At 36.2% G+C, this 27440-nt stretch overlaps 1 protein-coding gene and 2 long non-coding RNA genes across 4 annotated transcripts in view; 1 reads left to right on the top strand and 2 right to left on the bottom strand.

Annotated features, from left to right (window-relative positions):
* Positions 1–17366, bottom strand: part of LOC143923023 (uncharacterized) — a 44636-nt gene extending 27270 nt beyond the window's left edge. Inside the window, exons 1-2 of the mRNA XM_077446489.1 lie at positions 17289–17366; positions 17103–17177 (exon numbers count right to left, since the gene is read on the bottom strand). Of these exons, the coding sequence (XP_077302615.1) occupies positions 17103–17177; positions 17289–17366 (153 nt within the window). The remainder of the gene's footprint in view (positions 1–17102; positions 17178–17288) is intronic.
* The window catches only part of LOC143910004 (uncharacterized), an 805996-nt gene that overhangs the window by 597689 nt on the left and 180867 nt on the right, over positions 1–27440 (top strand). The window contains exon 3 of one of the 2 annotated variants that reach the window (XR_013260425.1): positions 13891–14019. The exons of the other annotated variant lie outside the window; for it this stretch is intronic. This is a non-coding gene — a long non-coding RNA (uncharacterized LOC143910004). The remainder of the gene's footprint in view (positions 1–13890; positions 14020–27440) is intronic. 2 annotated transcript variants of the gene reach the window in all.
* The window catches only part of LOC143910007 (uncharacterized), a 260391-nt gene that overhangs the window by 162006 nt on the left and 70945 nt on the right, over positions 1–27440 (bottom strand). The gene's annotated exons all lie outside the window — the stretch shown is intronic.

The raw sequence follows: 27440 nt of genomic DNA, 5'->3' as shown, positions 1-27440 counted from the left end.
GAAACTAACTTTTACGCTCGCAATGTCACAGCAGATTATCTGCCCGACGATTAGATACTGTAATCAAAAGAGCGGTCGACAAAAAAATGGATCCGAAACGAGAAATCCGCGTGAGATCATCATCATAATACAACCAGCAGCACCCACCCATCACCGGCTATTGTTTGACAGTGCAACGGCTCTTATCTGATCTGCGGTCGATTGTAGACCGCGAAACGGCCATAGATAACCGTGTTTGTCCAACGGCTCGTGAAATTCTGTCAAACACCTCGCATTCACTCGATTATAACCTTTTGTTGCTTTTTCTTTTCGTGTTAACTTATTTAGTTAGAGGGGGGGGGGGGATCGCGTACTCTTATCCCCTCCTCCTACTCGTTTCTTTCATTTACCATTTAACTCGCAAAGTAACGAGACATATATATTAGCCAGCAGTTTGGCTTAGTGGTAGCGTATATATTTAGCACCACTGAGGTCAAAGGTTCGAGTCCTCGCCACTGCTGGTTAGATTTGGGGGTTTTGTGACTCCAAATCGATCGTTTCTCTATCAGAGTTTGCCAATTTTATCTGATCATTGCTGAAACGGTTCCTGAAAATTGGTATTAGATCTAATCCTGTTGTCACAAAATCTGCCTGTGTATAATTTGTAATAATTATACACAGTAATCTGAAATCTATAGATATCTCTATAATATCGTATTTATTATATGTATAAAAATTGTATACAAAAAAAATCTAAAAATAATCCATAGATGTCCCTATGATTATTATTTCTGATTAATTGTTATATGCTATATATTCTGATTGTATATGTATGTATTGCTGTATTTCTGATTTCTGATTGTTTATGTATTCTGTATTTCGTTAACGTACACCCGTCGCATTGGAGCAAATCTGTAATGGCGAGTGTATATTGATTTAAAAAAAATATAAATAAAAAAAATAAAAAATAATATATGAATTGTACATTAATCATACTCAAATAGTACAGACATTACTAACAAACTAACCAGTAGATTCTATGACAGAATCACTAATAACTAGAGACCGGAATCTGAAGGGGCTGTTTATTGTTCAAAGATTGTAAATGCATTGTTAAAGGTTTGCCGAATCTTTTTTACAAAGGATTTACAACAATGGAACAATAGGCGGCGCGTTTCCGGCCCCTTCAGATTCCGACCTCTACTAATAACCATACTAACACACTTGTGAAGAGTCTCGGTGATTACAACAAAATGTCTATACCCTTCAGGTATAAACACAGATTACCTAAACACAATCTGCTTTAGGTCATCCACTTTAAAGAGTCTTTAATTAATATTATGTATTAGATGTATTATGAACATTTATAAGGATTGTAAATAGGTTTTTGAGCTCTTTTTCCTATTATGCTTTAGATTAACATTTGAATAATATAATACTGTGATTAATAACCAAATTAAATTAAATTGTAAAATAGAAAATGATCAGTAGATCAGTAGCTATTAAAATAGATATAAGATGTATTGTGAACATAATTTCGTAATAATAAAAAGCATTTAAAAATCAAATCAATACTCAAATAGTGGTGACATAGTAGGTAGGAAGGTTTTTTAGCCAATTTTAGCTGGGAACCGTTTCAACAATGAAATCAGAAAAATTGGCAAACTCTGATAGGAAACGATTGACCTGGAGTCACAAATATCCAAGTCGGACCAGCAGCACTACAGATATACTTTTCTTTTCAATCGAGTTCAGCTCATGTGATCGAACCCCGCGCCTCTCGGTGATAGGCAGAAGCTTATCGACCGAGCTATGCTGCTGGCTATAGGCGTGAATATGTACTTAATTTGCGATATTGTAGTTTCCGGCAATTTTAATTTTGCCCTCTCAGCACTCAAAGGGTTAACCACCCTCCGCGTGTCCCTTGCGAATTGAGTCCTATGTTTATCAATACGTGTCTTGTACTTATGCAAAAGTGATAAAATGAGGAATGGTGTGAAGCAAATGTCTCTGATATGACGCTAGAGGAATTTAATGATTTAAATTTTTTCAGAACCACCTGTGAAATCGACTTGATGACAGCTCACATTCACGCTACCTATTTATTACTAGGTTAATTTTTTTTAAATTAGTCAACCCTTAGGAGTTAAAAATTTTATACTTCTTTCTTTCCGCATATATTTTTAGTTCCTGGATAATTTTTTTTCATCACCACTGATAACACTGAGCAACAAAAAAAAATACCAGAGCGGAGACTAGCCAATCTTTACTAAGTTTGACCCACTGAATTCGAATATGATATTGATTTTTGTTGGTGGGTGATCGTTTACGAGATATGAGCGTTTAAAAAAATGCGCGATTTTGACAGTTTTTTGGCTTTTGCGGTCTTTAACTCAAAATTTAGGATTGTTACGCTCAAAGTGAGTATTGAAATCAATAGTCAGATATTTTTCCTATTAAGTGTTATATTTCATTGCTTTAAAATACTTCAAATTAATTCTCTAGCAAATTTTAAAAGTCAAAAATATATTTTTTTTTACGGATTTTTTCCCCGTGCTATTTTTCATTTATTTGGAAATTTTTTGATTTCACCACGTTTATAAGGATTGGTTTTCTATCTCAATATTTTTTTTTTTTTATCTAAACTTACTAACTCGACCGGTTTTTGCGTAGGAATGATTTTTGTTCAGTTCCCGTATGCGTATAACAGAAACATTTCAGAAACGATCACCCACCAACAAAAATCAATATAATATTCGAATTCAGTGGGTCAAACTTAGTAAAGATTGGCTAGTCTCCGCTCTGGTATTTTTTTTTTTTGTTGCTCAGTGTAATTAGTTGGATTAGCTACAATTGTTATACCTGCTTTATATTGGATTTCTAAATAATTCTAGTTGGAAATGTTGGCGAAATTTTTAGCGCGTTGGGCTTTCAGCAGAAAAGACGTCAGCACTCAAAGGGCTTAACAATTGAAATCTGACAAAATGAGTGGATGGCGGAAAGTCAAACATATAAGGCTATTGACCACTTAACGTCAAGATCTCCAAAATTTTCGCAATCTCAGACATATATATTACGATTATTTTTCACCATCAAACTAACAGAAGTGATTTAAATTTCTATCGGTGACCTAACCGCGCAAAATGGCAAAGTTCCAAACCGATCAGAAGAATGTAGGAATTTCGACTGAATAACTAGCGAAGTGAAACATATAAAATCCTTGTAAGAAGATAACTTAACGGACTGCGAATGCGCCTTGTCGTTATGACGTCTATACGAACGAAATATTTTATATATTAAAATTAAGCCACTGATTATATAATACTAAGGTGACCATTTTACATATGTTTAACCAGAAGAGTAGACTTGTGGTCAGCATATATGCTTTTAATTATAGTGGGCACGGTTTAGAGTCCCACTGGTTGCTGCTGGCCAGACCTTGGTTTGTAATTCCAGGTCGATCGTTTCCTATCAGAGTTTGTCGATTTATCTGAATTTCACTGAAACGGTTCCAACAAATTGGCAAACGGACTAGGGTGGTGATCTAGGGTTTGTTTGGATTAGCTACCTGCTTTCTATTAGATTTCTAAATAATTCTAGTTAGAAATGTTGGCGAAATTTTCAAGCGTGACGGGCTTCCAACAGAAAAGACGTCAGCACTCAGGGTTATGTTTAAGGACCCCTGCCAGAAAGTAGTGTTATGGAGTTTCGGTGTGGGAGGCAAGACAATATGCATCCCAAGTGAGAGTAGCAAGAGAGATCTCGGGGTAATAAATTATAATTGGGACTATTTCTGCTTCAAAAGCCGTGTTTCATCAAAAACATCTTCTCGACAACATCACCCAGAGAGTAGGATAATGCGACGCTAATTCGTAACAGTACTTATGTCTCAAGTTTCGCACATGTACACATGTACATATATGCATGCACTTGTATTCAAAGCAGTGGGAGTACATACATACAATTTTGTCCTCAAAATTTTAATTAAGCAAATGATTCCGATTGAGACCAGTCTGACCGGATTTGGCGAAACTGCACGAGGCGTGGTGACGTTTAACGGACCGGATCGCCTCATTAACTGACCGATTAATTTACGCGAGGCGCCCTGCAAAAAAGGCACCTCAACATAGATCTTGAATATATGTATATATCGTAATCGATTTCTCACGATCGCTTAAAATGATTTAGACTCGTAGAGCCCGCCATGGATTTATGGCGTTCACGTTATGGGCAACCAACCATTGGGCAACTGCCGATCATGATGGATTTTATTGTATACACAGGTATATGTGCACAATCGCCACGATCGATTTCGATATTGCCAAACAAACGAGGTGCGTTTCGTTGAATTATAAAATATGCTGCGTGAATGAGATATACCTGGGTAGATAAGTAAACGTTCATGATTTTTAAAGGCTATTGTTTTTGTTTAGAAGGGAACGATCTTGTAACCTTTTGTTCTAGATAAGGGGTTCGGCGATCGTTTTTGCATTGTTTGATTTTTCCGGTCTTATCTCGCATGTATTGTCTATTTTGCACGGTTGTAAATCCGACACTATCGAGCTAATCGTGTATTTGAATGCTGACCAACGCCGATCGGCGTTTTGCCAACAAGTCCATGGGCCTGAAAAACACCGATAGGCGTTGTATTTTGAGCATGTTCAAAGTAAAAAAAAATACTACCCGCTTTTGTCGCATAGTGTAGTAATACAGGCCATTGACGAAGTGGTTTATCAATTTGTTGCCAAATTGCTTGATTAGTTGGTTAGTTGCTCGTAGATTAGAGCTGCCATAATTGTCGAGATGCCGACCGGGACAATTTGAATGCTGACAAACGCCGATCGGTAGTTTTTATCGCATAGTGAAGTAATACAGGCCATTGACGAAGTGGTTTGTCAATTTTTTGCCAAATTGCTTGATTAGTTGGTTAGTTGCTCGTAGACTAGGACTGCCATAATTGTCGAGATGTCGACCGGGACAATGGTAAAATTAAAATCACGAGCCATTGAAGATCTTAAACAAGTTTTGATTATTTCATCCTTTGAATGCTGACCAATGCCGATCGGCGTTATGCCTACAAGTCCATGAGCTTGAAATACGCCGATAGGCGTTGTATTTTGAGAATGTACAAAGTAAACAAGAATACTACCCGCTAAGCCTTTCCAAGTAGCATTGAAAAATAAATCCATTGAACATGGGTCGTGTAATCCGTTTCAATGTTTATAAAGACTGGTTTACACCGGAATTTTTGAATTTATAACCATAGCAGAATTACCCGATGGAAATCCCTAACTGCTGAGAATTTCAGACTGTGGCTCGGTATTTAGATTGTGAGCATTACATTTCAACAACAGTGAAGAAGATGGAACTGGTTTTGGAAAAATACATTCATTAATAGACTTCTTTTTTATTTTATATTGTTGCACGATATATTAGAGAGTCTACCTAATATATCGTGCAACAATATATAAGGTAGACTCTCAAGTCTACCTTTACAAACTTTGAAATCCTCGGCGGTAGTTATCTAGGGTAGGTAGTGATCTAGGGTTTGTTTGGATTAGCTACCATTTTTATACCGGCTTTCTATTGAATTTCTAAATAATTCTAGTTGGAAATATTGGCGACATTTTCAGCGTTGCGGGCTTTCAACAGAAAAGACGTTAGCACTCAAAGTATTCACCCAGTTAAAGGGTAAAATTATCTTCGAAATGAGTGAAGTGTTTGTTCAGTGAAGATTTGCAGCCGTACTTGAGTGTGTGCGAGCAGTTTGCAAACTGTGTACAGTCAAACCTGCTATAGCGTGCTATGTAGATCTGTTCCACAAGAAAATGGGGAAAAAATCAAGAAAGCAAAAGAAAAATAATGACACCGTAAGAAAATTTACACGATATATCGCCTTTTTTTACATTTTCGCTTATTTTTTTATTAATTTATTTTCTTATACCTATCTACATAGCTAAGTTGCAAATAAATCATCACCTCTATACCGATCAAAGCTCGGTATTCTCGATATAAAATGATTAAGCACAAAAAGAAACGACAGCATATTGAGTCATTAATCATATGCATTTTTTTTATCTAACGACTTACCTGCCTACTTACTTTTATCTATTTATCTACCTACCTAAAAAAAACTGCTATTAACACCCCTTGATTCAAACAACTTACTTTTTTTTTTGAAAAAGGAGTTGAGGGTTTTTCTGTCAATATGGATGAGGTCTAATGTCAAAATTCGGCCAAGAAAAGGTTCGAAAGTTCGAAAGTGCGGGAAAGTCCTACTTGCCTCCCTCGCAGTTTCGCAGACTACAATCGTTTAAATACATCACACATCACAATTTTAAAAGCACTAGGCCATAGTTAGGTTAGATTTTTAAAATGTATTATCAATTGCCGTACAGAATATAATTTAATAATGTTGATTAGGAGTTCTCTTCCTAAATGATCTTTCAACAACTTTCGAGGCAAGATCAAACTGACGTAAAAAAAACCTTGGTAGCTTTCAACAGGATCGAAAGATGGACAAAAGAAGTGCCAGAATGGTACGCAAGAAAATGCAGAAGAGTGAAAAGAAGACTGCAGGGAAGATGGGTAGAAGAAATAAGGAAAATGTGTGAGGTGAGATGGATGATGGATGGAGTTGCGCAAAACAGAGACGAGTTGAAGTGTGTTGGAGAAGCATTCATCCAACAGCGGATGGTGAAGATGATGATGTGACTGCATTCAAAAATTATCTTGAAGTAATATGGAGTGAAGCACTCAACAAGTCAAAATATAAGGACGGCCGTGGATCAATAATGATATGCGTTATTTCTCATCTGATAAAATGATAACACGAGTGATAGTTTTCTTCTTGGGGAAGGCTAGTCCTAGGTTCGGTGAAGGCTGTCCATAATACATATGTATATTATAAATTTTATAATTAGAGTTTGCCTGCCCGTGTGAATTGCACACATTGCCTGGTGGTCAGCACGAATAATAATTACGATTACTATAAAATGCTTGGAACCTGACATATGTAGTATGCATATTGTATGAATGAGTACAAATGATAGTCTTTCTTTGGGGAAAGCTAATATTGGGTTCGCTGAAGGCTGCCCCTAGAATTCGACCGCCCGTGTGAGTTGCACACATTGTACATATACATACATATATAGACCCGCTTTTCTACTAGGTCCTATAAAAGGCTTTGATCTGATTTAAATTGGGCATGATGATATGAAATTTACGGTGACCGGAAAAATTCACTCGAGATAGTTGCACTCTCGAGACATCCAAAGATGCTCAAAGAAAACTAACACAATAAAATTCCACATAAAAGCGTCAAGGGTGCAACTAAATTCCACACAAAAGCGTCAATTTTCTTTACGAAATCATATTTTTAAGTTATTAAATAACACCAAGATTTTAAATGACATTATGAATAAAATTGTTGAGTTGCAGGTATTTTGATGTATTGTGGCCAAAACCGATCGTATCCTCCATCTAATTTGACCTAGTCTATGCGTCATCATAGTCGACTTAACGTTAGGAAATGAAATACGTGATTCTTATTTGAAAGATACACGACTGATTTTTTTTAATCTAATCACCACATTATTTTTTGACGATATGCTTGCGAGTGTTGCAAAGCAAAACTAAGATATTCTGACCGATAGGAATCGCGCATTTTAAGGTTACGTTAGAGGTATATTTTGACTCCATAACAAAGGTTGTCGACCAATAGGAATCGAGATCTAGAATTTTCCTGCTGCCAAGTTGACTGGAATTAAGCATAACTGTATCTTTGATTTTGGATTGAGTTTTAAGTTAGAGATTCGTTTTTCCTCCTTCCTGTTCTTCCAAGTCTCCAGCTGTCTACAAAATCTCAAAAACCGAATAAATTTTTGGACTTTCTTATTTATCTCTTCACGGGTCTAATATTCAGATTATTGACTACTGCGTGCACATACACATCCAAAATATTTACATTTGGCACGCGGTATTAGATGGAGAACGGTCATTAGCGAAACCCGTTGCGGCGCCGGCGCCCGTGAAAAAACGGTACACTTACAACGTCAAATTGAGGCTCTTCTTCATCTTCAACCAGTATTCTTGTCGTATGCGGTCTACCGTTGATTCGTAGTTAAATATTACTAGAAAAGTTCACGGAACAGCGCCGAAACACTTCTTGCAAATTTATTTGCTTGAACAATGGCGGTCTCAACAACAATAAAAACCAAGACTACTTGTTGGAAGTTTTTCTTTGAAACATAAAAACAAGTGCTTTTTATTTAAGTTAACAATTAGAACATAATTGTAAAACTATTTCAAATTGCAAATTTGCTTCAGACACTACATATCTACATACATATATGGGTTCAGTGATTATTGGTCACAAAGCGCTCGTCCAAAATCTCTATAACGGAACATCTGGCAGCCGAAAAGTCCATCATACTAACTAGAACTCTCATATCGATAACTATCATACTAACGAGTGCCAAATATTCCATTTTCATGGCAAAATTTGTCTTTTGGGCGACCGCAATTGTGACTAATAATCCAATTACCATCTATATGTATATATATAAATAAATAAATGTGCAATTATGAGCTATGGACGTGCACATTCGCTCTATTGTCACGGATATTCCATTGGATCCGTCTTGTTGAAACTTTTGATCCTCAACTCACCTTTCACAACCACATCAAGACAGTCGCTGACGTTTCCTTTCGTCGACTTGGATTTTTCTTGAGATATGCTAGGTTATTCTCCAACCCTTTGTCTTCTCGCTTGCTTTTCAACTCACTTGTGAGAAGTAAGCTAGAGTATAATGCGATTGTGTGGAATCCGCATGAAGCAAATTACTCTCTGATGATTCAGACAGTGCAAACAGCATTTCTTCGCTTCCTATATAGGAAATAATATGGGTATTACCCAAATATCTACCCTACTCCTTTCCTTTTGGGCATGCTTGAATATAATTCCCTTGAACTTCGGAGAAACTTTTCGTTTTTTCTCCAGCTACTACGTGGTAATACGTCATGCCCGTTGTTGCTGGAACAGTTGGGACTTTATATCCCTAATAATTACATATGTGCGTGGTAGACATCATCATTCGGTGGTTGTTCCTCCTGCTCGTACAGTTATTTTTCGAATGGCTCCTATTCCAAGAGCTATTCGACTTCTTAATGAAATCATTGCTGCCAAGTCTGAATGTGACATTTTCCACCTTAGTGAGCGTAAATTGTCGGATATTATTCTAACCTATTTGTCTGGTAGTCTGCGCTCATCATTGCTTTCATGATTGATTGTGATTTATTACTATTTTTCCATTATTATTTTTCGCGTATCCCTGGAGGAATATCAGGGATCATCGATCTACATTCACTCTGGCGATACACAACAGTTGGGCGACGGACATGTGGGTGACGGTCATCTGGGCGACAAAAACTCAAAAACTTTTGATAGTTAATGGCACAACAAAATTAGAACATCAAACAATGAAAATAAAAATGGAAACTTTAAGAACATATTTTAAATTTTGTATACAGCAATACAAAAAAACTATTTGTTGCATATTATACGTTCGAACTATTATTTCGTCGCCCAGATGTCCAGTGCTCACTTAGTAATTGCAGTTGAACGTGTCTGATGGCGACGGCTATCAATTCTTGACTTTCTGTTATCAGAAAATAGCTGCAAATCGATTGGACCATCAACTGTTCATCTATAGCGGCAATATAGAATGTATGATAAGAATTTCGCGATTCACGCGAACGCCAGGAGCTGCCCAGGCTCAACGCAACGCGTTCAAGGCTGGCTGTTTTTGCACACGCGCTTAACACTTCACCGTCCGGCTTCCTAGTCGAAGAAGGCCAAGCTTAGAGAGAGGCTGCAGAAAAACGGGCTTGAATAAGACTGTCAATCATCGGCGACGTTGTGATTGATCGGCACCTGTGTGCCGAAAATCCGCCATCGACAGAATCACGACAAAAAATCTCTACAGGTATACCCTGTTCGACTATACAGCGTTCTCAGACGCCGAAGCCGGATATGGTGTTTTAGCAACAAACGGACACACCTAAATCTAAAACATACAAAAGCCAAACAAACACACACACACGTGTTTAAGGATACCAAAATAATATGTTAAAGTTCCCTGCAGATTGCAGGTTTGAGATCACGCTGAATCGGGAATCGATTGTATGCGAGAAAGTCGATAGTGGTCCATGCGAATACATATATTAGCATACGATCTTAGCCCTGGTAATCGTTTTGCTTTGCCTAATGTTTTAAACACATCGCTACAGCGACGGCTCGGTCAGTAGAGCGTGGCTTGTAAAAAGTCCATGGTTCAAATCTTGGTGAAAGTTAAAAAAAATCGATATTCTCGATGGTTTCCCGTTATTCCTATTACAGTATTTGAATATTATCAGGTCATCAGCCAATCACTGGAAATCCTCTCCAGTACGTTTCCATTCTTTCCTATACTCATCCATCCATATATACATTTTTCGCACTTCTTCAGTCCAGTGCACTCATGGTCTACCTTGCATCTAATCTCTTGGGCACCATTCTGGTTTTTTCATCCGTGTCCAATCTTCTAGATAAATATGCATATACATACATACATATATAGGTATAAACGTAACGTTGATTTGTAACAGTTTTTTTTCATGACTAAATATAATGTGTTATTATTGAAATAGACATACATTGCAAATTCATTCTGATGGACTTGTATCACCATTTATAGATCATAATCCATAAATGTGATTATATTGACAAATTCTTGAATGTGCAATGCATTCTTAAATGTGTTTATTACGATTATTTTTCACCATCGAACTATTAGAAGCGATTTAAATTTCTATCGGTGACCAAGCCGCGCAATATGGCAAAGTTTCAAACCAATGGGAATAATGTAGGAATATTTTCTGAAACATTAGCGAAGTGAAACATATAAAATATATATGAAACATATAAAAAAAGCCTTGTAATAATAAAAAAACGACGACCACTTTGAATTTCACGATCATCGAAATCTCACCAGAATCACCAAATCACCTAAAGAGCAATCGGCCGAGCAATTCCTTTTACTAATCAGTCGGACACCAATATTCAGTTATATTCCAGAAGGATTGACTAGTAGCTTGCCACTCAACACTAGTTTGCCTGTTTAAACATGTAGACATGTAGAAATTCTTAGACAGTATCTTCCTTTACAAAATTCTAAATAACCATATCAACTCTGCATCCCTTTTGGGCCAAAATTATTTTTAAATTCCTCGGTCTTCCTCCTCACGTTCAAAAGATACTTTCTATATCCCCTCTTTTCATACGAACTACGCGAAAAATACCTTTTTTAGGCGGTCCTGTTTACATTATAATAAAGTTTTGAATGACCTTGATAAGGTGATTTGTTGTTGCATTAGTTTCATAGTTTAATTAGTTATTAAGTATGAACATACATACATAGTTTAATTTCGACTGCCATTTATATTTTTTGAGACTATATTTATAAGATTGTTAAAATTTATGGTAATTTAGGTCTGCTTGTTTATATGTGTTTATTAAATAATTGTATGCGACTGTTTTTATCTAAATAAGTAAAAAAATAAATAAATAAATAAATAAAATACCCGTCCATTAGGTCAACGAATACAGTGCTATTAGTGATGGGAATGTCTACTTAACCCAATGAATAGAAAATCTAATGTTTTACATTGAAAATTTACATTGAAAAATCATTTGAAAAGGACCATATTAATAATATTTTAGTTCATGGTAGTGAATTCTGAACGCTTCCGGTCCTACCTCTATTTATTACGACTCCAACTCTTCTTGAAATGCTTTGACTCCACGACTCCGAATCCGACTCCACAGCCCTGGTATTTACATATAATACATATTTATACTTTATATTTTTTTTACAATATTTTTATACTTTAGTTTAGTTATGTAATGTGCTATTTAATCATATTATAGCTTTCATTATTTTCCTTTTCATTTGTTTTATATTTGTAAATTTCAATTTCTTCTTATATTCTATTTTATAACCTTTTTCCAATATTTTATTTTATTTTTTCTTTTTATTTTATTAATTGAAAAATCAACAGACAGGATGTACAGAGATAGGTATAAAAAAACAAAAAGTAAATAAATAATATATGTAACATCCGAGTCCAATAATAGATTTTTACAAAAATGAAAAAGATAAATATAAGGAAAACAAATTAAAAAGTAAAGAATAAAGGCATGACAAAATATGTATTACATTGCATAATTAAACTATAGTATTAAAATATTTGGAAAAGGTTATAAGATAGAATATAAGAAGAAATTGAAATTTACAAATATAAAACAAATGAAAAAAGTAAATACAAAATAAACAAATGAAAAGGAAAAGAATGAAAGCTATAATATGATTAAATAGCACATTACATAACTAAACTAAAGTATAAAAATAATGGAAATATTGGAAAAATAGAATAGGAGAAAAAATGAATCAATCGGTCAAGATTCTCTTGATGTTAGACCTGAATTGATGTAGGGAAATACCAAACAGATCAACCTCATTCAGCTCTCCGTTAAACATACGATAAACGCGCTGCAGATAAAAATATTTTTGGGAATTAGTATTGAAAGGATCAAGTGAAAAGAGTGCAACGCGTCTAGAGTATTTTAATACTATAGTTTAATTATGCAATGTTCTACATATTTTGTCATGTTATAGCCTTTATTCTTTTCTTTTTCATTTGTTTTCCTTACATTTATCTTTTTCATTTTTTTTTTATAATTTTTGTAAAAATCTGTAATTGGACTCGGATGTTACATATATTATATATTTACTATTTGTTTTTTTATACATATCTATGTACATCCCGTTGTCTGTTGATTTTTCTATAAATAAAATAAAATTAAATTAAATTAAATTTTTACTATGTAATTATGTACGGTACATACAAAAAAGGTTTCCTTAGTAAATTTCGGTTCCCGGAAAGATGCGCTAAATTGCACTGAATAGTCGCGCAGTTTCTCGGAGTCCTGATTTTCAAAGGCGCACAAAAAAAGATTAGATTAGATTAGATCATTTGAAAAAGACCATATTAATAATATTTTAGTTCATGGTAGTGAAAGCTACGCTGCGTCAAGACACAAGACGGCTAAATCGAGATGAGTCGGTCCTATCATTGAAATTGCACATGCGTGATCTGGTGAGGTCATGTGTTTGTCACCTGTTGTTGCTCTCGGCGCGAATTTCCCTCTCGCTCTCGAGATTGATGTTTTATGACGTTTCGTGCTCGCGGACACATCTCGTTGTTGTGTCGGCCAAATGTCAGTTTAACCTTTCGGCGTCCCTAATCGACTTTTAACTGTGGGAAACAATTTAGCGTTTGGCGTCGGAGAGGGGCGCGGACGTCGCGAAACGACACGCCAAAAATGGCGACCTCACTGCGGAATAAAAATATGGCGATCAAGGATCACATGGATTTGGGTGAACCACGTTTTAATAATGATATCCGGGGATAGTTTCAATAGCTGATGACTGAAGTCATCAGTTATACCTAACGAGGCAATTTATCGCCGGCAATCCGGCAATCCATCGTCCAGCAGATTGCTTGATTGCTGAGCAATCTGCTAGGCGACGAGCTTGATATACCAGGAAGGCCTTACAGGTAAATCCCAATGCGCTCTCTTGGCCAATTACAAACAATGCAGCATTTTTATTACACAAGTCAAGACTCAAAATTAACGAGACATCTATGAATTATACATAAATTTTATTGTACATTAATCATACTCAAATAGTAGTGACATAGTAGGTAGGAAGGTTTTTAGCCAATTTTAATCGGGAGTCGTTTCAACAATGAAATCAGAAAAATTGGCAAACTCTGATAGGAAACGATCGACCTGGAGTCACAAATTAGCCAGCAGCATAGCTCGGACGTTAAGCTTCTGCTTACCGTCAAGAAGGTGCCGGGTTCTATCCCTGAATGAAAATGAATTTTTCAGAGTATGCTGTTGGTCAGACCTGGATTTGTGACTCCAGGTTGATCGTTTCCTATCAGTTTGCCAATTTTCTCTGATTTCATTGTTGAAACGGTTCCCGGAAAAAAAAATTGGCTAAAAATCCTTCCTACCTACTATGTCACCACTATTTGAAATTTGATGGATGTACAATAAAAATGTATGTACAATTCATAGATGTCTCGTTAATTTGCGAGTTTTTTCAGTGTCTCGCAATTCAACGACTTATAATAAAAAAATTGCTGCATTTGTATTTGTAATTGACCAGGAAGGCGCATTGGGATTTAACTGTAAGGCCTTCCTGGTATATATGTAAAATAAAAATAAAATATCCAAGTCTGACCAGCGGCACTACAGATATAATCGAACTCGGCGCCTCTCGGTGCTAGGCAGAAGCTTAACGAGCAAGCTATGCTGCTGGTATTTTACTTATATTGACATAGGTTTGACAGTCGATGCCCATATTTGAAGAAATGTGGGAGAAAGTTGAAATAATACGAATTAACAATGGCATTAGACACGCCCATTCACAGCTGGAGTCTACCTAGGCATGCCGTGCCGTACGATTATGTGTGTCTGCGCCTTAAGGCTTTGGTTTATACAGTACAATAGGTCACAGAATTCGAGCAAAAACCTTGCCTGTAGCTTGACATTTTATACGTGTGTGTATTTAAATACACATGTACATATATAATGTGAAACGACAAAGCATCTTTTTTTGTACATTTAACAGAAGGACGACGAAATATTCTCAGAAACGAAACCCAAATCAGTTGCTCGTAGCATTGCCTGCTAGGATAATTTTCGTAGCATACAATTAGCCGAGCGAATTATTGCTCGATAAATTGCTTCGTTTTTGTTCTCTTTAATATTTTACGTATGAATATTTAGGATCTTTAGTTAAAAAAAAAAATAAGTCTCTAACATTTACAAGCTATACATATGTATATGTATGTAGATTATGATAGTATGCAAAGACTATTTCAAACGAAAAAACCATCTAGAAATTGAAAATTTTTAGATTTTATGATATGTATATCAAACATTGCTTGTGACTATTATACCTATAGACTGTCTGCAATCAATTGAAAAAATCATTATTACGGTTTGGGAATTATGGTTTATAAAGAACGAGCCGAAAATCAATAAAATGTTAATTTCTAATTTCAATGTGAATAGAGCTCCGTTATCAGAAAAGAGGAGATAAGCCAGAAAATAAAAATAAATATACATACACAGAATGTTATTTTGGATTCTAACGGAGAGTGACAGATCCAAAGTACAAGCAGGGCAGCCCCTTAAAATCGGCAGCCTTGTGCGTTATAAGAAAGTAGGAAAACAGATTATCAAAAAGTTCTACAATGGAAAACTTATATTACCTACTAGTGAAAAAAAAAATATATGAGAGATAATGAGAATCTATAATGCAAATTTTATAAGATTTATAATAGTGTGAAACTGATAAAGTTATAGGCGTTTATAAAATTAAAATCCGACAAATTAAGTGGGGGGCGAAAAGTCAAACAAACAAGGTCACCAGTTATTGGCAGTGGATGAGCTGTCACCTTCTCCAAAATTTTTGGATCCTTCGACGTGTTAATTACGATTATATTTCACCATCAATTTAACGGATACAATTGAAATCTCTATCGGCAGCCAAACCTCGCAAAATGGCAAAGTTTAAAAGTGATCAGAAGAGTGTAAGTTTGTCAGACCAATTGATGAAGTGAAACTAATTAAAACCTTGTAATAAAAAATGATCACAGTCACTATCGCTAGTTACAGTCGCGGAATCTAGAAACACGTATTATTCTTATTGAATCAAAACATCGATGTATGTAAATCGATTCGTCCACCAATGAAACCTTCAGACTAGAATAACCAAAAACTTCCCATGTCAACGAGTTGAAAACAAAACAAAAAGATCGACCGATTCGTACAGCGAGATTTCAATATCACATAGTCAGAATGACAGTTGAGCCTGACGTATTTGGCCATAACAAGCATATCGAATCACCATTATAATATAAACAATTTAACATTCATTACGTTATCTATGAGTGAGGTAAAAATATATATGAGAGATAATGAGAACCTACAATGCAAATTATATAAGATATATGTAGTGTGAAAAAGAAAAAAATTATAAGCGTTTATACATTTAAAATCTGACAAAGCGAGAGAGATATGGCAACTTACCATTAGACGTCAAGATAGTCAAAATTGTAGCTTTTTTTAAACTTGTCTATTACGATTATCTTCCACCATCGTACTGGCGGATTTGATTTGAATACATATTGTTGACCAAACCGCGCATAATGGCAAAGTTTCAAAACGAACGGAAGAATGTAGGAAAACAAATCGAAATGTTGTCAAACGAACGAGCGAAGCCAAACATATGTAGAAGAGCCTAGTAATTAAACAATTAAAATCTGACATAGCGAGTTGGTGGCGAAAAGGGATATAAAGTAAGGAGAGGTTAGTAAAAACGATCAATGTGGACGAACATTGTGGACGAACATTGTGGACGATAGACGTCACCGAGAAATATGATGGAGTATTTTCAAACGTGTCTATTACGATTATTTTTCACCATGGTAATGGCGGACGTCATTTCCACATACATATATTGATGACCAAACCGAGCAAAATGGCAAAGTTTGAAAACGATAGGATAGAACCCAAATTTCGTCACACCACAAAATCGAAAGCGAAGCAAGAAGAGGCTTGTAATCATAAAAATAGTTCTAATTCAGACAATCGTAAAATATGCGTAGACTAAAACATAATACTAATATGTGTTTGTAGCATTTATGTATGTCATTGAGGGTCCAAATCAGCTTAAGGTGGCTTAAAACCATAAAACGAGCACTTGTCGAAACGCGATCGTATCTCGGCTACCTTGCACAACTTTTGAAATTGAGCCCTATAGGGTTCAAAAACGTGCGTTTTTAAAAGTCGCGGAAAATGGCCGTGTGACGCAAAACTCCGTGACTCGAGATCTTATCTCGGGATAGAGAGAAGGAGACGGAGCACGCATTTCACACGTTCCATTATTTTAGGACTTATCGATTCCACCACCAGGCCGTAATTACATATTTTGTATATTTACCATATAAACCATGAAGTGTTCTTTGTAGAGTTGCTCTGGTGGGTGTAGCTGGTTTATTTGCTGGGACTTTGTCCCCTGTAAAACAAAAACAAAATTACATTAATGACACAACAATCGATAGCTGATATTGTTATCAATCAATCTGTAGGCAGAGATAGGAGAGCACTGGAAATCTGACTTTTGTACTTCAAATCTTTCAAAGTTATTGTACTTGGGAGTGGTACTTTTATCAACACTGAGTTTGATCAACGTTTTCTGACTCATGACCAATCACACAGCGTGGGACGTGGTTTATTTTAGATAGTTTTAAACATATAGAAAAACTGTGGCATACGTGGTACCATACCTGGTACAAACGAAACATTTGAGCTGTTTCATTGAAATGTGTAGTAGTGTTTATCCTTTCTTGACAATATATACCAAAACGACCCTATGAACCATTTTTGGTAAAATTTTATCCTTGATCGATAACGGTATATCCCATATTTGAAGAACTTGTCGATACACCATTATCGATCACTCTCAAGCAAGGGTAAAATTTTACTGAAAATGGTTCATAGGGTCGTTTTGGTATATATCACTGTCAAGCAAGGATTAACACTACTACACATTTCAACGAAACAGCTCAAATGTTTCGTTTGTACCGGGTATGGTACCACGTATGCCACAGTTTTTCTGTTTAAAAATATCCAAAAAAAAAAACCACGTCCCACATCGCACGCTGTGATTTCGCCCTTAGGATGGTTTAAATCCAAATTCTCAGATTAACCACTTCATCACCATAAGCGATCAAAAAAGCCAATATTTTTCGTTAGTTTGTGATATATTCAAGGGTTGGCACTAAACACACATAATAAAATAATCGAATCGGTTTCTACAAACGCTTGGCGATTAAGTGGTTAATGTTGATAATCATAATTTTCATATCATTGTGAATGCATATATTTTAGGCAATTTGGGTCCTAGTCTCAAAATATGGTCCTTTTTTTCTCACATTGCACCAGAAGCAGAGCTTTATAAGCTCCAAGTGGATCATATTTTATCAAAGAGTTGAAAAATGTTAGGTTGACTTTTCTTGCCCTTATTAGATCACTGTCCTGGAGTGAATACTAAGTGAGCGAATAATAAAAAGCGGACCTTTCACTCAATTTTCATCACTTTCTAGTTGTAGATAATTGCCTTTTGATTGCGACGACTCTTCGTTCCAGTTTATGCAACGGACAAAATGTCAAAATGTTTGTAAATTATCGCAACACACAAAAAAGGCCGAGACACGAAAAGGTTAAAACAAAATAAAACCCACTTACCGTAACAAGATCGCCCAGTGATTTCACAGCGGAATAATCCGACTCCTTGTTATTATTTATTCATTACACACATCAAAAATACTGGCCAATGTATACAATAATGAATAAACTCACAATATTTATATATTTAAAAAAAATACACTTTACATTATATTATATATATATATATATATATATATATATATATATATATATATATATATATATATATATACACTCAATTATTATTATTATTAATATAAATTTATTATAAAAATATTATTTACTCTTATTAAAACTAGTACTGGCCATAAATTGATGAATTTATGGTTGAAGATCACATCTTGCACTCAATTTATATATATATTATTTATTTGTATATATAAATTATTTTTATTATTATTTTACATTATTATTTTACAGCTTTCACTCTGGATCTGGCTAACTGTTCATGTTCTTGTATTTTTATTATTGGTCGTGCAAGTCCAGATAGAACACTATAATACGAGTTTTACAACTGCACAACGACACGGCAGCAGCGCTAAGATAGTGCCGGCTCGTGAGGAACATATTCGTATCACATTTGCTATGGACGGCTCGTGAAAATCACTGAAAATCGATTAAAATAATGAAAAAAACGTGTAGACGAGGTTTAAATCGCAACGTGCGTGTGTACCATTACTTTCACATTGCTATCACAAGCACAGACTTTCGATATAGTGAAATATTTAACGGGCAATGAAAACTTAGGGCGAAATCACACAGAGAAAGACGGCACGGCGTGTGCTTGGCTCCCCGCTGTGGGGGTCCTCCTACATTTCTTCAAATATGGGATACACTGTTATCGATCACAGTCAAGCAAGGATAAATACAAGGATAAAATTTTACCGAAAACACTCCAGGGGTGATTTTGGGACGGTGTGTGCTGGGCGTGCCATGAATATGCCACATTTTTACTAACCTCTTATTATTCGCATGTTTAAAAGTATCTAAAAAAATCCATGTGCCGCGTTCCTTCCTGTTTGATTTCGCCCTTACTCTCTTTAGTAAGTCAGAACAACAACCTACGCTACCCTTAGCACATCCTACTCTGCCCTTAACACATCCTACTCTACCCTTGATACATCCTACGTAACGCTTAGTACATTCATCATCAGTACATCTTACGCATTACCCTAAATATAGTATACTAGTGATGTGTCCGTTGATTTCAACAGGTGGTTTCAACGAAAGGAATTAATACACGAATTAAAATAAAGTTATAAATAAATTGTAAGGTAGTATATAGGCGCGCGCGCGTCTTAATAAACAAAATTACATGCTCGCCGATTCGATCCGTTCACCCATTCGACATGATGAATTAATGTGTGTGTGTGTGTGTGTCTTCGTGCGCTCCCGCGCATCTGACCCTGACTTCACGTTAGAACGCAAGTGCTCAATATCAAGAGCACATGTCACACGCTCAGGTCACCACTTCCCCGTGTCTCCTCGACACGATCGGTCGTCACGCCCTATCCCTATGCATAACGTATACTCCTGGCATTCTACAATTTGTTTTTTTGAAATCTCCATACTTGTCCACGCGTCCGCCACATACCCACAAACACACATACATCGCGTCCGTTTTTATATACATATATTATAAACTCTACTCTTACTACATCATTCGTCACCCTTGGTACACCCTACGTTGCCATTAGAACATCCTTCATTACTCTTATTAACATCATAAGCTTTTTCAGTATACAATGTATGTATATACATATGTATGCTTTAATTAATTACAAACCGCAGTCATATGTATGCTTGTAACAATCAAAAAATTTGGCCATGCCGAATTTGCGAGGGAGGGGATACCGATTTTGTTGGATCCTTCTCAACAATTAAGTTAGATAAATTGGAAAACTCAAAAACTCAAAAAAGCAAGAGACTTAATAACCTTGCCGGATCTTGTCAGCGGCCATCGAGTAAATTGAATATTTTTTTGATTCCGACAAGGATTTGAACCCACAACCTCTGCTACCTCTACTACGACAATTGTTTAACCAGAGAGCTACGTGGCTTACATCTTTCATATATTTATCCTATTTCGTTCTTACATTCAAAAATAACAACAAGCTGAATTTTTCGGGTATTTTGTAAGGATTGTTACTGTGAACGCAGCATAGTCGTTCAAGTGTATCTAATTATTTTTTAACGCGCTCTTTTATTGCACCAATCCTGAAGAGTGGAAAGACCACACATCGCGAACGGATGGTCAGTAAAATTTTAATAGCTAGCCATGTTGGTAAGACTGCAAACGATGGAAGGTACTTAAAAAACTCGCCCCTGCCAAATAAAATTGCAAATTTAATTGCACAAAATTCATGTGTTTGTGTGCAATTTTCAAATATTGAACCCAGGACAGGGCTTTGAGCATCTCCAAAACTTGTCAACTGATTTACTTATTGGGGCACCGTGCGATCTTACATCGAATTTGGTGTAACCAAGTTAGAAACTGTAGATTAACAATAGATAGATATATCTAAACAAAAATAGAAACATTCATTTTTTTATATAAGATACATATGGGAACAATTTAAATGTCCATTTAAAAAAAAAATTTGCTCAATAAAAAAAGTTTCTGTACATTACAAAAAAATTGTGGGCATTTCTAAATGACGGATACAGATTGCATTAGAAACTTTGCTTTGATCATTGAAAAAAATATATGCTACTTAAAAAGCGGATGAAATGTGCATTAAAATGACAAATGAACTGTATCGGCAACGTCACGAGTACCAAAATACGAACCGGCAACCACCAACGCTTCTCTCTACTGGATTCTTTCTTTTTACTCTTCGGCTTGAGACCTTCGACCTTGGCTTCGACTCTACGACCTGACATCATCATTCATATTCATACGTAATACGTAAACCTTTTGATAGTTGACAGTTGTCAATAGCAGAAGACTGCAACGTTGTCACTTTTTGTATCTATTCTAATGCTAAAATCTATTTTTTCGAATGATCGTTTCATATTTTTTAATGGACACTTCATAATGCCAAAATTTTTTATTCGTTTTTTTCATTTTGTCTTTCGATTCAAAACTTTTTAGTCGATAAGACTATTTTTAAAATGAATCAATCCAATGTAACCAACGGTCGTGACTAAGAAGTGCACACTTTAAAAGAGTGTGAGCACAAGTAGCTTTTGGACCTTTCGAGACCCTCAAAAGGCGACTTTGAGTGACGCGGACACAATGGCCGACGGCTAATTGCAGACTATACACAAAAACCCAACTCCACATCGAGAGACAGCTGGAAAGAAGTCTAAAATGGTACCGTTAATCTTTCGGCTCGTTAAAAAAGTCTAGGAAGAGTACTGATTGGATTGGATGGTACAAAAATTGACAGCACGAGCTCGATTGTCACACGCATACGAATGTACACATATGTCACAAATAGTTGAAAGTGAAATTTGAAGGAAAGAAATTGCAATTAAGCGAAATTGTGCTTGCTTGGCACGCAGCAGATCACACTGTCACAGTTTCTACACAGGAGGAATTGTGTGGGATTCTATCACGAATCGGTTAAGCAGCATTAAGTACATCGAAGAACTTTGGGAAGCAACTGTTTGTGATAGTACATAGGAGCACTTTGCATAGGCAATCCAATCAAGAACTTTATACTGCTTGATATGTTCTGTGCGTTCTAATGGGCCGTAGAAGTTCAAGCTGATTCTGGGTCAAGGCGTTACATATTATGTACACATGAGGAAAAAAGAAGGGCAGGTTGGTTTATGATGTCCAAATCTTCATCATCATCATCATATGTGGAGATGTGAACAACTTTTCTTAAATGATCAAGTTAAAATTTCGCAACCTTTCCAGTTTGAAGTGGATTTCTTCTTCCAAAACTTGATTACAGCAAATATTGATAACAGCCAATTATTATTCGGTTACATACTCTAAATTGGAATTATTTACAAAGCCTTACTACAATTTACAATATCAAATACTATTCAAATCTTGCGACAGGTTTTAGAACACTGTTTAGCAATTAATCATTTAGCAAGGGTGTTAGGCGAAATTTTGCTATCGTGAAGTGGCTGGCAACAACTGCAAGTCTTAGGGAAAATATACTCAAATCAAACGGCACGGGCACGTTTTTGGTCTCCTGTTGTGAAAAATCCGCAAAGTTTTTTTTTCAACAAGTTTCTTCTACATTTCTTCAAATATGGGAATCACCGTTATCGATCACTGTCCAACCCATGTCAATGCAAGTATTTCAGCTTAAGTACCATAGCATAGATTGTGCATGCTAGCATGCGAAACTATCTAAAAAAAACTGCCTATCTGCAATGGGTCATAAAGAAGATTTAGAACCACTATAATAATGTAACAGCTCTGACAAGTGAGTAAGACCATTGGATATTGACTGAAACGTGATATCTCCCCGGACTATTAAAAAGGATATACACAAGGAAGTAGGTGTTGAGCCCTTAAGGGCGAAAACACACTGAGTGGTACGTGCTACGTGGTTTTTTTTGGTTACTTTAAAAACATGCAAAAAAACCCAGCACCCATAGCCCATATACATATATGGTACACATTCCCAAAAATCACCCCCTGGAGAGTTTTCGGTGATATTTTATCCTTATGTTTATCCTTGCTTGGCAGTGATCGATAACGGTGAACTTGTCGGTTTCATATGGATATGCAAACACGTGCGACCTCCCAAACTTAAGCATTCTGCACGTGCAACTACACCCGAATTGGATTCGGGGACACAGCGGGAAGCCAAGGATGTAACGTCCAATACCACTCGGTTTGTTTTCGCCTTAACTCTACATATTGAAAAAGTTTAGTTGAGTTGAACTAGCTGAGAAATCCATTGAACATATCTAGAAGGTGAAATGTATCAAGGGTAGATAGATACCCTTACTAAGATGTATCAAGGCTTACATCCTTGATATATCTATCCGAGGGAAGATATCTACATAATCGAAATACCAAGAACGACAGGTGAAAGTTTTGTTTTGACATACTGCTATTAATATAGATTGGGAAGATGACTTCGTCATTACCCAAGACCCTAAAGAGTATAGGTGAAGAAGATCAACAGCAATTTGTAAGCAATGAGGATACGGCTAGTAAAAGTAGCACATAAAAAGGGTATAAATTGTTTTAATAGTATTTACCATTTTAAAGATATTAAAGCGAGCCAAAAATACAACATTTAAAAAAAGACACAATTTAAGAAAATTATCTGTTTATTTTTGGGCTGCTCAGACCGTGCACAACGAGTGCGAAACTGAAAGAAGTCGCTCATCTTCGTTACGCCACTTCCGTAACGATTTCTGGCGAATCGCGCCCTAGGAAGTTTGCACCTAAAAAAACCTATTTTAATTAGTTTTTGATTTATATCACAGGGGGAAGATACGATACGAATTGTATTCATGAATAATATTCAACGTTATGTCAGCAATAAATATTTAATGACAGATAACAACAACATAAAAGGACAAGAGTTTGACGTTTGAGCGCTAACAATATTTGAGTTAATGTGAAGGTTACTCCAGTACCTGTACAGCAGTTATCAAAGTGGGAATTTCGAAATATTAAATTGTAAACGAGGCATTACAATATATGTATGTAGATAAAAACGACCGCAGCTCTACGACCGTTTTAGCAGCTTAACGTGCAATCCCGAAGTTCATGCTCCATTTTAAAACGTAATAACTCAACGCAATGCATACAAAAGCCAGTGCAATTTGCGGTCTCGGGCTTTTAATTGCCGCGAATAGTTAAATTGACCAGTTTAGGTATTAAGCGTGCAATTTTAGAACGTTTTCCTCGTATATTTTATACCTAATGTGTATCACAGACTATTGGATACTTTTAAACGTTTGTATTTAATTCGTTAAATGTATATCATTGAAATTCCAATAGGACCAATTATACATATCTGCGATTTAAAGCGGTTGTAGTTATTCTTGTTAAAAGCAGACTAGGAACCAATTAACTGGCCAACCTTTCGACAATTTAACTTTTGTTCTTCGTTGACAATACAGTTCTGTTGTCAACAAAGAATACAGAACTTTTGTTGACAATACTGTTCTGACTATCAATCTCAAGATAGTAAACGTATGTATGTATCAAATAAAATATTTCAATACAGAATATTAGTAAACAGGTGCATTTGATAATAAGATATAGGTGTCAAAAAGATAAAGTTATAGGCGTTTAAACAATTAAAATCTGACAAAATCCGAGTGCGTGGCGGAAAGTCAAATATATAAGGCTACTCGTCAACGTCTTCAAATTTTCTTCATCCTTACATGTCTTTATTACGATTATTTTTCACCATCGAACTATCAGAAGCGATTTAAATTTCTATCGGTGACCGAACCGCGCAAAATGGCAAAGTTTCAAACCGATCGGAAGAATGTAGGAATTTCGACTGAATAACTAGTGAAACATATAAAATCCTTGTAATAAAACAATAACTTAACTTAACCGCTTAGACGCCCAGCCGACGCGCTGAGCGTATAATACGGCTGTTTGCGCCTTAAGGCGCTTTGGGCAGCTAAGCGGTTAACGGACTGCAAATGCGCCTTGTCGTTATGACGTCTATACGAACAATCAATATATGTGACGAAATATTTTATATATTAAAATGAAGCCACCGATTATAATAAGGTGACCATTTTACATATGTTTATCCAGAAGAGTAAACTTGTGGTCAGCATATATGCTTTCAATTATAGTGGTCACGGGTTCGAGTCCCACTGGTTGCTGCTGGCCAGACCTTGGTATGTGACTCCAGGTCGATCGTTTCCCATCAGAGTTTGTCGATTTATCTGAATTTCACTGAAACGGTTTCAAAAAATTGGCAACCTTTACCCATTTCTGGCAATTTTCGAGATTTCAGAATCTCAAATTTGGCTGATTCGTTTAAAAATGCTGCAAGTTTCTAAGCATCTTGAAATTTGACGATTTATATAAAAAAAATGTAAGTTTATCAAAAATTTGTCAAAAAAATGTATCCATAGATGTCTCCATATATGATGCTCTTAAAATTATTCTAAAAAAGAAAAAATTGTATATCGATGCTTGTAATTGGCCAAGAAGGCGTATTGGGGTTGACATGTTATGCCTTTCTAGTAAATATGTATGTAAAAATAAAATAAAATGTGACAAAACCAGGACATATTTTTTTAATGTTCCTATTGAATGTTTACTTGAATTATTAAAAACATTAAGGAGCAATAGAAAATCATCGATGTACATTTTATGAAAATAAAAAGATCGATGTCGATACTTATAAAGGACGGATAGGAAGCGTCCTTTTTTCAGGTATCAGGGCGTATTTATAAAGCTAGAGTGCAAAAAAAAGGTTCTACATAAAATTGGACAAAGCACAGCGAACAATTAACAATGAACGGCACACTTCCGGTCCGATCTCTACTTATAAAAAGGCCCAACCCAAAGATTCTGCCAAGAAGATGTACTGGTCACCATACAAAATAAATTTGTCAATAGGACAAAATTGATAAAAAAAAATTATATTAATATATATGTAATATGGTTATTTTGTCACACTATTTATTCATACAGACGTCAAGCGCGTCTGTCAATTGACAGTTGCCTGAAACAGGAACTGTCAACCGACAGTTTTATAAGTGCACAAATGCGTACGCCTGGTTACTAGTTATATGTAAAAAATTAAAATCAAAATTAGATCGTTCTGTTATGTTAGTGTGAAATTTCCACTGAAGTAATTTCATAACAAATTTACATGATGATTTATTTTCACGCATAAAATTTATTTTCATGCTATTCGCGTCTACGTCATAACAACATATTAGTAAATAATGGAAATAATAAACATGTTTTATGGAAGACATTTTTTTATCGCAACAGAAATCCCTAGATCTTTCATATGGAGCAAACGATCTGTCCCAATTTTTTGTTACACAACACATACACACAGACACAATAAAAAATAGATAAGAGGCAGAGCGGCGAGAAGTTTGAGCAGCGCTTGTAATGCAAGAGGCGCCGATCGTACAAACTTTGAGGAGCACGATGTCAGCTGAGTGTCAAAGGCAAGTGGCAAGTGGCGATTGGCGAATGGCAAACAGCAACAATCACGAATCACTTTCAAAGTGAAGCGACTAGCTACTAGCTACTAACTACTAACGACTAACGACCAACCACTAACGAGATATAATATTTGAAACGTTCGGATTTGGCGCGCTCGAGACGTACTGCGGTAGCAATCGACCAACAAAAGTGACAACTGACAGCTGACAGCTAATGAGAGGCGATTGGCGTTTGGCGATTGGCGAACGAATGGCAGATTTGCGGAAATAAATACAAACGAACGAGAAAGATACGAACGAAGGGGTGAGGAGAACCAACTCGCGACGCGATCATCGCGCGACTGTTTCCACCATCCGCGCTGCGCTGGTCTCTCGTTTCTCGTTTCTCGTTTCTTGTTTCTCGTTTCCACCACGCGAATGTGACCGCGCCCGCAACCGCTCTTCTCTCTGCCTTTTCGCCACCCCGCTCTATTTTGACGTTTCATATTTGACGTTTGCCCATAAACAATGCTGCGTGCAATCACTGTCTAATATAACATAATAGTGATTTTACCCGGCTTCGCTCGGTATTTTTAATATAAACCGCTAAAAGGTCTATGGGGACTAGTCTAGTTGTGAAGGTCTTCTTCACCACCAGTCCGCCATGTATTATAGACGGGTTCGTCTGTGTTCGGTATTAAATACAGCTATGTATATGTTGGATTTGGTATTTATTTGGTAGTAACACGTATACACAAGTATGATTAATTGTTGGCAAAAGTATGTCGTTCAGCGGTCTCTGGATATGGTAGAGTGTCGCTGGCTCGGCATTCAGCTATGTTCAGAAGGTCTCTGGATGCGGCAGTGTGTTGCTGGCTCGTTGTTCGGCTATGTTCGGAAGGTCTCTGGATACGGCAGTGTGTTGCTGGCTCGTCCGGCTGGTTGATCTTCCAAGTCCGCGTAGTGTAGTGGTGGCTGGTCAGGA

The sequence above is a fragment of the Arctopsyche grandis genome, chromosome 3, assembly GCF_051622035.1.
Source record: "Arctopsyche grandis isolate Sample6627 chromosome 3, ASM5162203v2, whole genome shotgun sequence".
NCBI classification, from domain to species: Eukaryota; Metazoa; Arthropoda; class Insecta; order Trichoptera; family Hydropsychidae; genus Arctopsyche; species Arctopsyche grandis.
The sequence above is the reverse complement of the archived record's forward strand: the minus strand, read 5'-3'. Positions and strand labels throughout refer to the sequence as shown.